General features: G+C 33.6%; 1 protein-coding gene across 1 annotated transcript; it reads right to left on the bottom strand.

Moving 5' to 3' along the window:
• Positions 1 to 4,987: 4,987 nt before the first annotated feature.
• Positions 4,988 to 6,350, bottom strand: LOC111390570 (dCTP pyrophosphatase 1-like). The gene is made up of 2 exons (XM_023015630.1): positions 6,019 to 6,350; positions 4,988 to 5,295 (listed from the first exon to the last, which is right to left on the bottom strand). Exons 1-2 carry the CDS (start codon positions 6,175 to 6,177, stop codon positions 5,068 to 5,070), a joined length of 387 nt encoding a protein of 128 aa, XP_022871398.1. The 5' UTR covers positions 6,178 to 6,350; the 3' UTR covers positions 4,988 to 5,067.
• Positions 6,351 to 10,603: the final 4,253 nt, after the last annotated feature.

Below are 10,603 nucleotides of genomic sequence, written 5' to 3'. Positions count from 1 at the left end.
GAGGTTCCAGGTTTTGACAGGGTGTGTGATTTATATGCTACTGACCCATAATTTTCCCATGTTGTCCAGAAGTTCCAGGAGGGTGTGCAGTCGGAGTTTACATGGGTTGATGGTTTTCTTTTTCATGGAAATCAGTTGTGTGTTCCAGAGGGCAGTTTGAGGTTGAAGATCATTCAAGAGTTGCATAATGAGGGCCATGTGGGTCGTGACCGAACATTGCAGCTTGTTGCTGCTTCTTACTTTTGGCCATCATTGCGCAAGGATGTCAGCAAGTTTGTGGAGCGTTTTCGGGTTTGTCACTTGGCCAAGGGCAAGGCGACCAATGCGGGCTTGTATATGCCTCTACCTATCCCAACCCAGCATTGGACAGATGTGAGTATGGATTTCGTTGTGGGACTTCCCAGGACCCAGCGTGGTTTTGATTCAATCTTCGTAGTAGTTGATCGGTTTTCAAAAATGGTACATTTCATCCCCTGCAAGAAGACTACAGATGCTGTCAATGTAGCCTTATTGTACTTTCGTGAAGTTTATCGCCTTCATGGACTGCCTACATCTATTGTGTCCGATCGGGATACTCGTTTCCTCAGCCACTTTTGGCACAGCCTATGGCGCTCTGTGAATACACGGCTGGACTTCAGCAGTGCATATCATCCTCAAACAGATGGTCAAACAGAGGTTGTTAACCATTCCTTAGGTGATTTACTACGTTGTTTGGTTGGTGATCACATTAAGTCTTGGGATCAGAAGTTGTGTCAAGCAGAATTTGCTCACAATCATGCTGTTAACCGAAGTACAGGTTTTAGTCCGTTCCAGGTGGTGTATGGCCTTGTTCCTCGTGGTCCTCTTGATCTAGTTCCAGTTTCTACTTCTGTTAAAATGCATGGTAAGGCCGAAGACGTTATTCAACAACTGCACCAGGTTCACTCACAGACTCATGGTCAGCTGCAGGCTGCTGTCGCTGAATATAAGCGTGCTGCGGATCTCAAGCGCAGACATGTTGAGTTTGAGGTAGGTGACTTTGTTTGGGCGGTGTTAACAAAGGACCGTGTTCCTGCTCATGAATACAACAAGCTTTCCACGAAAAAGATTGGTCCGTTGGAGGTCATTGAGAAGATCAATCCAAATGCTTACCATTTAAAGCTGCCCAGCCATATTCGTACCTCCGACGTGTTCAATATCAAGCATTTGGTGCCATTTCATGGTGATAATTCTGGTGATGATGAAGAAGCTCCTTTCCCGTCAAATTCGAGGGCGAATTTTTCCCACCTTGGGGAGAATGATGAAGTGCACAAGGGATTAGAGTTCATGACAAAATGGGACCATCACAAGGCAAAAGTTGGCAAAAGGGGCAAATGATTTCATGATGACTTTGAGTTTGCTCGTTTTTGGCAAATCACTAGTCTAATTTGATTGGAGCCGAGCCAAGGAATGAAATTCAGCGCCTTCGGCCCTGACGCAAGACCAATTTCGGGCAAAATCCATCGTTTAGGCCCTCGTTTAATCGTTTTTGCTATTTATGGTAATTTTCATTTTTGCAATATCTCTTTCCATGAAATTCGAATTTAGATTTCGTTTGTTGGAGGATGATCCCGAAGATAAGTATTTTCCATTTTAGTAATTATCTCATATTTTCCATTTTTGGAAAAAAATATCTTTTTATTTTATTTTATTTTATTTTCCTGATTTTCCTAGGTTTTTTCTATTTAATCAATTGAATTCAATAAAATCTTCCTTGAGAGTTTTCTCAATTTGTGATTGTTCATCTTCCCTATAATATTTCCGCTACGTCACTGGGTCTAGAATCTTCATCCAAGGATAATGAGTTATCCTTAATAGATATGACGTTATAGGGTGATTTTTGTTGAAGTGGCTTAAATGCACAAAAGAAAAAAAAAAAAAAAAAAAAAGGAAAAGTTCGATGCAAATAAGGGTATTCTTATTCAAGATTAATGGCTTTGAATTCTTGCATCTATATATTCTTTGGCAAAGCAAAAAGGAGTGAGAATTAATGATTAAGACTCGCTGACTAAAGCATCTTTACTTTCTTTATTTTCCTTTTGCTTGAAACCATTAATATTTTGCAGCAAATATTTATGGACATAAATTTCACTTCCAAATTTTGCCTCGTGATCATAATTCATTGATTCTCTCTCTCTCTCTCTCTCTCTCTCTCTCTCCATATATATAAAAATATAATTAAATACTTTATTATTATTATTATTATTATTATTATTATTATTATTATTATTTTGAAAGAAGGGGAGGATCCCATGAGTAGCAAAATTTTATCTTTGAGGCCTCGTTTGATTTTCTTTTTTGTCAAAATATATTTTCTCTATTTTCTTTTTTAATCACACATTCTTCATTAAAATAATATTACACGTAAATAAAAAAAATTCCTTATTTTTTATCCACACATTTTCCTTCAGTCTACTATTCTAAAATTCATTTTTCTATAAAAATGAATTTCAAACACCCTCTCAATATATTATTTTGATACACTTCACCCACAAAAATGAAATTACCCAAAAATCGCAAATTTTCTTCAAACCTCTGCCCAAAGTGCTCTGACTTCAAAAGAATATTAGGACTTAGTAATCAGTTTTGCTAAGTAATTATGTAGCAAGTAATTATTTCCCGACAAAAATTTACCATTAATCTGTCAATGTCAAACACGTCGTTAATGAATTTATAAACTTTTTACGATAAATAGAACATTTTTTGTTATATATTTTTAATTTGAAAATATAAAAAAAAATTGTAAGTTTGTAGAGTTACTGCATAATATTCCAGCTGTCTAATATCAAATAATTATCCTTGCTACATAACATTAATTTGTGTAGCATGGACTTGTCTAAGACATGTTGGTCCACAAATCAATTAAAAATAGGATAAAACCCCCTGTCCCGACTTGGGGACAAGGTTGATAGGGGCGCCCCACCAAGGACAGGGAGCAAGTCTCTAAAAAATAAGAGCCAAGCTTCATGTACAGAAGTTTTTTGTACGAAACCATTACAGAATACATATATGGTAGGGTGGGTGGGTTATTTTTTACAATATTTTAATTCACCACCTTGTGACACATCTGTAAAGCTTCTATAAATTATTTTCTGTACAACCAGCTTTTTTGTAAAAATAAAGAAGTGGGCCAGATATTCTATTCAAAAAAATTATTATAATCATTTCAAATCCAAAATTTGAAAAAAAAAAAAAAAAGGTTCAAATATCAAAGAGATCTGCACATGTTTGGACAAATTACTATTTCTTACTTACAAGTTAAAAACTTCTTTAAGTAAAAATTAAAGAAAAAATTTATCGGAAATCGACTTAATTTTAAAAAAAGTCAAAATCAATTGCTCTGCAATGTATTAGAAATCAATATACCCATTACAACCAGCTTAACTTCGATTTAATAGTAAATTAACTTAATTGCACAATGATTATGCCAAAAAATAATGACTTCATTTTTCCTTTTTTAACCCATTGATTTTTGCAATATACATTAGGTTCGATCCCGGTGGTATCAAAACATAAGGCTCATCAAGCCTAAAGTGACTCTGCCGGTTAAAACCCTGTATCGAAATAGCCCAAGTTGGACAAGTTGATCCGTCTTAATAAGTGGGTTGTCGTATCCATGGGGCATGGATAAGGTATATCGTGGCGAATTTTATAAATAAATTATATACTCCATCCGACTAGTGCCAGGTTCGAATCCCGGGCAATCCACTCTCATGTCGAAATTTTATGTATAGAAATTTGTATTTTCATTTTGCATTTTAGTCTTCTTATGCTGCAAGAAATGATTCATTGGGATAATAAATCACCGTTGATATAGGCGTATTTGAGATTGGGAAATGTTTGGGAGTTTCTGTATTGTCAGATTGGATTTTCTAGGTCGGAGACCCAGAATGATCGGCCCAGTCGACTTGATTTATGGAAAAATAAAGAAATTATATATAATTGATATACTTGTTGCGCTCGCTTTCAAATTCTACTTGAAAATTGTTAGTGTGTGTGTGTATATATATATATATTTTTTTTTTTTTTTTTTTTTAATATGACTAACAATTTGTTAAGACTTGAAGTTCCATTTTAAAAAGTCAACTTTATTAAGAGGAGTAGTCCAATATCTTATAAGTAGGTCTTTGTTTACATCTTTATTTGATGTGGGATATTTTATCTCTTAACATACTCCTGCAAGATGGTGACTCGTTTGAACAGACCAATTTTAAAATTTGTATGCTTATTTTTAGAGTCTTAATCTGATCGAATTACTCGTTGGAGTTTAATGGATTTTGATACGATGTTAAATCTTGAGGTTCAATCTTAAAAAGTCAACCTTGTTAAGTAGAGTAACCCAAGACCCTATAAATTTGTCTATATTTACATCTTTATTTGATGTGGGATATTTTATCCCTTAACACAATAAACTATATAATTCTAAAACAAATCAATGAGAACATTCAGTTTTTTTGCCTCCTAATTATGGTTTGATTTTAAATTATATTAACTTTCCCAAAAAAAAAAAAAATAAATAAATCAACGAGCTAGCTTCGAAAATTGGTGGTGCATAGGCTAGTTCAACACAGGGGCGGGACTAGGATTGTTAAATCCTGTGGCAAAAGATGGGTTTACTGCAGTGTAGCAACAACCAATGGCTATACAAAGGTCGTATTTTAGTCTGTAAAGAGGAGGTTTTGAAATCCAGTGCAGGGCAGTTGACCTGAACTAAATCAGCCCCTGGTTCAATCAACTTCATCAGGACCCTCTCATTTTAGTCGTATTTATTTTCATGTTTTGCTTATGTCACACTCGAAAGTTCAAAGTTTACATTCATAATGTTAAATAGCATTGTTCCATGGTTTTGATTCTTTATATTAGTCTAAAATTCTGTAAGAACTTTTATGGTGTGCATGAATTCTATCTTGCAATGAAAGTATACGTTCTGCATCAGGCGTCGACCTTAACAAAGAACCCACAGTCGACCTTAAAAAGAAGTGAGATTTTATTTCATCATTCGTTATCCAAAACTTCCTTGAACAATCAAAAACGTCTTATGAAATTCTATCAGAACGTGACTTTGGGAGGGTATTTGATTGCATTTTTAACAATCTTTTTTGCAGCAGCATCACCAAGATCAATGCCACAAATATCAGCCAACCTGATGAGATAAAGAAGCACATCAGATAATTCTTCACCAAGATGCTCTTTATCTGATTCTTCCCAGTTCGGCAACCCTTTGTCAACCTCTCCCTTCCACTGAAATATCTCCGATAGCTCTCCTACTTCACCAACCTGTATTCATATATGCCATAAGATATAGTGATTAGGAAAACTCGTCCCAATGGTGGAGCAACTTAAAGGAATTTTATTGTACAAATATGTTCTTAATACTGATATCTGGCTCAATCTCCCACCTTTTTGTTTATTTATTATTATAAGAGAGATTCGGCATAGACCTGATAGACAAATTAAATAGAAAACTACGTATAAGGCATGCAACCATGCAAAGATAAATAAGCACTTGTGGAGGGTGCCAAATTATTTCTACTTAAAATCAAATAAAAGCAAATAAAAGAAGTTTTGTGGAAGCCTTAATCTAATATGCTTCCTTTGTGCATGAATGTCTCCATAGATTGAGTTATCAATTTGAAATCGACTTCTAAGGTGGGAAGTCCAAGTAGTTAATACTCACAGAGCAATGTTGGATGTGATTAGATATATTAAAATCTACCATTCCTTTCAGAACTAGGTTTTAGATCGACCCATATTCTCTGTTAGGTTCTATGCCACCGTCTTCAACTATGTGATAACGACGTCATCTCTTATAACAGTTATTACAACTACGTGCATTTGGTAGGATTCATCCTTAAAACTAGCTTCGTAAACCACCAGTGCCAAGTAGTTATAAACTACCAACCGAGCTTTTATAAAGAAACGTAAGACATAATTAGAGTCGTTTGTTACACATTTAGCACAATAAACAGGCACTGAGAAATGAAATAATAAAAACATTACCATAGCGAGGAGTAAATTTCTAGGGCTATGGAACTTTTCCCAGTCTCTAGCCTTTGCAAATTCTTCAAGTTTCTTTGACAGATCTTTCAAACTGATTTCCATTGCTTCTCCTTGCAAAATTTCTTCCATTGCTTCTCCTTGCAAAATTTCTTCTCCCATGGCTTTCGATACCCCTTGTTTTCACAGCCTTTACGCCGATGCAAGAGGAATTTAAAAGGCCAAGAAAGTTAAAAGGAAATTCTTGAGGAATATTGCTATTAAAATTGCAACCATCAACGAGGATCTTGAAAGTGGGCAAAATTCCTTTAGCTGTACATAATTTGAAGTGATCTTAATAAAATAGATGAGGGTGCTACACAGGTACCGGCCTACATAGTACATATAGATGCAATAAAACAGATTCTCTACCACCCCACCTTTGCAATATAGCCAGCTTATCTTACTAATAATATAATTAAATTATGAGAATATTCTTTTCCCTTTCATGAGCCATCCATTAAAGCAATAGGAATTTTTGCTGAACTTTTACTTTAGTTTGACATCTGTTAATATTATAATAATCAATATTACAATAATATGAAAGTAAACTTGAAATAACTTATAAACGATTTATTTGGCACTTTGAACTTGAAATAAGTCATAAACGATTTATTTGGCACTTTGCATATTAACTCATGAAGTGTGGTGAATAACGTGTTATGTATCTTTCTATTGAATACATTCGCATGAATAAACTGTTGAAAAAAATGAGTAAATGAATCAATTTTGGCACAATTTTCAGCGGGATCCGTTGGTCCAATTTGGAAGATCAAAATTGATTTGTGTTCTCCTCCACGAGTACAGTGAAATCACGTATTTTACTTGTCAAAAATAAAGTTCGGGTGAATGAGAAATTGGAGCTCAAAGTTGACCATTGGAAGATGGCTTATGTGAGAAAAATGAGTTTATCCCACATAGGAAAATCATGAAAGCAAGAACCACTTTATATATGGCTACACATTAAAATGGTATAATCATATGTAGCATAGATGCTTTCTCCATGTGCGCACATAAGGGTGCAAATCACAGACCAAAATAGCCTTCGGAACTTGAACTTGTATGCGGACGCAACCTGCATGCACGAATGTGGAACTGAACAGAGCAAAAATTAGCCCATTTAGAGTGTCCACATTTTGCAATTTTTTTGTTTTCTCCAACTGACTTTTGAGTTTTTGAAACTGTTACACACACGAAAATATAGGGGAAAAATTGTGTCTGCATATTATCATTCTCTGGAAAGTTGGTCTGTCTGCTTACTAATCTCAATTTTTGTCAGCGTCGTCTTGATGACGATATTATTCGGATACTAATCAGTTTGTCAGAGTAGTATCTGTAGTGCTCAGGTCTTACTAATTTTACTGTTGTATCCTGAAAAACAGACGCTCGAATTAAATCTTAAACACTTACGGAGGGGGGCGAATCTGTTTTAAGGAAACTGTGTTCGCACAGGCCTCGGGTAAAATATTCATTTTTTATTTATTTATTTCCTTAATTTTTATCTTACTTGTTCGACTTGCTGATTCATAGGCATTTATATTCTTTTTGTGCTTCATATATCTTAAATTTTATTTTCTACTTATGTTAAAAATAAAAATTTGAAAAAAATTTACTGGCATTCGGTTTGGTAAGTACATTTATGGTGTTTCTGCAATTTAGGTATTTGTAAGTGCAAAAATCGGTATATGAAAATACGGTATCTAACCTCACTGCATATACGGTATATACAAGATCGTATATGCAAATAAGGTAAGTTGTTGCATATACGGTGTGCTGGTGCAAATATGATAAGCTGTTGCAAATACGATAAGCTGTTGCAAATACGATATGTTGTTGTAAATACGGTAATCTGCATATACGGTAATTTGTATATACGGTGTGCGTAAATACAGTATGTTGCATATACAGTATACATAAATACAACATATAAATTGTATATACGGTAGGAATGAATCCGGTTTCATCCACTACACTAATTTAAATTCCAACATAAACTCAAAGGAATTGATAGGAACCCATACAAAAGTTGAAGCATGCGAATGACTTAGATGCAAAGTGAAGAAAAAAGCACGAATAAACTTCAATTTGCAAGTTGTTTTTGTTGAAGATAGAAAACGAGGGTCACTTAAATATTAAAACGTGCAATAATCAACTTATAAGGGTTTCTGTTTAAGACGAAACCAAGAAGAAATATGGTTGAAAGTCTAAAAAATTCAAAGAATCATTTTAGATATTCATCTACAGCTCAAAGTAGTAGTAATAAAGGTTCACGGTCTAAGACTGTGTAATATAAAATATTATCACGTTTAGGAATATATATATCTCTAACCTGATCTAAGTTTATCAATTGAATTCAGACATTCTTCAGCACTAGTTTCCAAAAGATAATGTAAAAAAATTTTGACATTTAGTCAACTATGCCACAATAATAATTATTTTAAGCTTGTAAATCTAAAATGCAGATATGATTAGCTTAAATAAAACCCAGAATCTGTCATTGGTTTTGAAAAACAAAAACAAAAATGTATAAACTTGAATCGATTTTCACTACAAGAAAATTGACATTTTAAGATGACTTTCTTAAGAAGGTCGACCGGCTATCGTAATTGGTACAAATGAAATGATAAGATAACAATTACAAAGTTCAGATTACAAGAAGTTAAGCTTTATCTCTGGATTCTATTTTATCTTTCGATTGTGATCGCGATCCTTGTAATTGCCTGGGTCTAGAATCTTCATCCAAGGATAATGAGTTATCCTTAATAGATATGACGTTATAGGGTGATTTTTGTTGAAGTGGCTTAAATGTTCAAAAGAAAAAAAGGACAATGCTTAAAGTGCAGTTCCATGCAAATAAGGGTATTCTTATTCAAGATTAATGGCTTTGAATTCTTGCATCTATATATTCTTTGGCAAAGCAAAAAGGAGTGAGAATTAATGATTAAGACTCGCTGACTAAAGCATCTTTACTTTCTTTATTTTCCTTTTGCTTGAAGCCATCAATATTTTGCAGCAAATATTTATGGACACAAATTTCACTTCCAAATTTTGCATCGTGATCATAATTCATTCATTATCTCTATGGAAAAAAAAAAAAAAAAGGACTGTTGTTTGGTTCCACTTGACGCATCAAAAATGAGTTTTTGGCCGGGGCGGCCTAGGGCCTCAAATCACATGGGGCCTCAAAAATGAAAAACAATTCACTCTAGAAGTCCAATTAAATTTAAAAGACAGATACAAAAAGTATTTTAACTCCAATGTTTTTTGTTAATTCTAACTTAGTACGATCTTATTCAAATCAACATTTCTTAAGTTCAATATACATGATTAATGTTGAGCTACCAAACGAGCCTAATATTGTTAGGGGTAATCTAATTTAATTTAAAAACTAATATCACACATCATGTAGTTATTTTAATAATTAATCTATCATACTGGGATTGAGAACAGGGTTTGAATCCAGGTGTGAAGCGTTAGCACATGTATGGTTTGATTTTTTGTGGTTTTTAAACTGTTCAATCACTGCTTGACACGTGTCATCTGATTTTAAAACCTGTCACCAATCCCTATTGGTGTAGCATCACTGTTATTTTAATGAGTTATAACTTGAATTTGCTTTATCCATTTTTACTTTTTCTCGAGTCCATAATGTATCATTTATTACGAATTTCGGAATAATTATAGGATAATTTAGATGCTCCAATAAATACACATTTGGTACAAATACATTATTAACCTTGAAACTTATTTTTATTTTAATCCCTAAAAATCTCGAATTTATTGAAAGGTCCTTGAATCAAAATCATAAGAATCTAGTTACGCTTTTAATCACTAAATAATCTAGAGTTGTCGGAATTATTTATTTATTTATAATTATTATTTTATTTTTTTTGCACTTCTATCTTTTGGATTGTACCAAGTCTTCATTAAAATATAAATATATTATTTCTTTAAACATTTAAGTATAAAGGCATCATAATGATGAGTCGTCTAAGGCCTCAAAAATCTTGGGGTCAGCCTAATTTTTGGGATAAACAATTTTATTTTTGTAAAAATTTGTCTTGACAAGACCCTTACTTGCATATATAATTTATTTTTTGGCATGAAAACACTTTTTATAAAATGAACGATTGAGAGATATGAATCCAAAATATATATAGATGTTAGAGAAGGCTAGGACTAAGAAGTATGCATTTAGCTAACCTATCAATTAATCAATATCAATATTCTTAACAAAAGTATTACTGGTTTATTTTCCGAACCTTCATGGTGAAAGAAGATTATATCATAGACATCTTCTGGGCATGTCTAAATATGCTAAATAATGGTACTTAGTAAATCATGTGTAACATTATAGCATGTGAATCCTGCATGCAGTATGAATTATTGAAAAGAGAAGTTATTTTGATGTTGTTATTGTATATCTTATATTCAGACTGTAGGGTGTCTCCTCTTTCCGGAACGCTTTAGGGAGCGAGGGCAAGAGAGTAGGAACCATAGGAGAAAAATCGATCAATAGGAGTGTGGCTTTTCTGAGATTTTGAGAAGG

This window comes from Olea europaea, unplaced genomic scaffold, assembly GCF_002742605.1.
Source record: "Olea europaea var. sylvestris unplaced genomic scaffold, O_europaea_v1 scaffold69, whole genome shotgun sequence".
Lineage (NCBI taxonomy): Eukaryota > Viridiplantae > Streptophyta > Magnoliopsida > Lamiales > Oleaceae > Olea > Olea europaea.
This window is presented reverse-complemented; position numbering and strand designations above follow the sequence as displayed.

Bases quoted from the DNA above. Each gene is read 5' to 3' on its own strand.
- LOC111390570 (XM_023015630.1), bottom strand. From the start codon at position 6,177: ATGGGAGAAGAAATTTTGCAAGGAGAAGCAATGGAAGAAATTTTGCAA. The intron at 5,296-6,018 runs GTAATGTTTTTA...ATATGAATACAG, and splicing joins GAAATTTACTCCTCGCTATG to GTTGGTGAAGTAGGAGAGCT.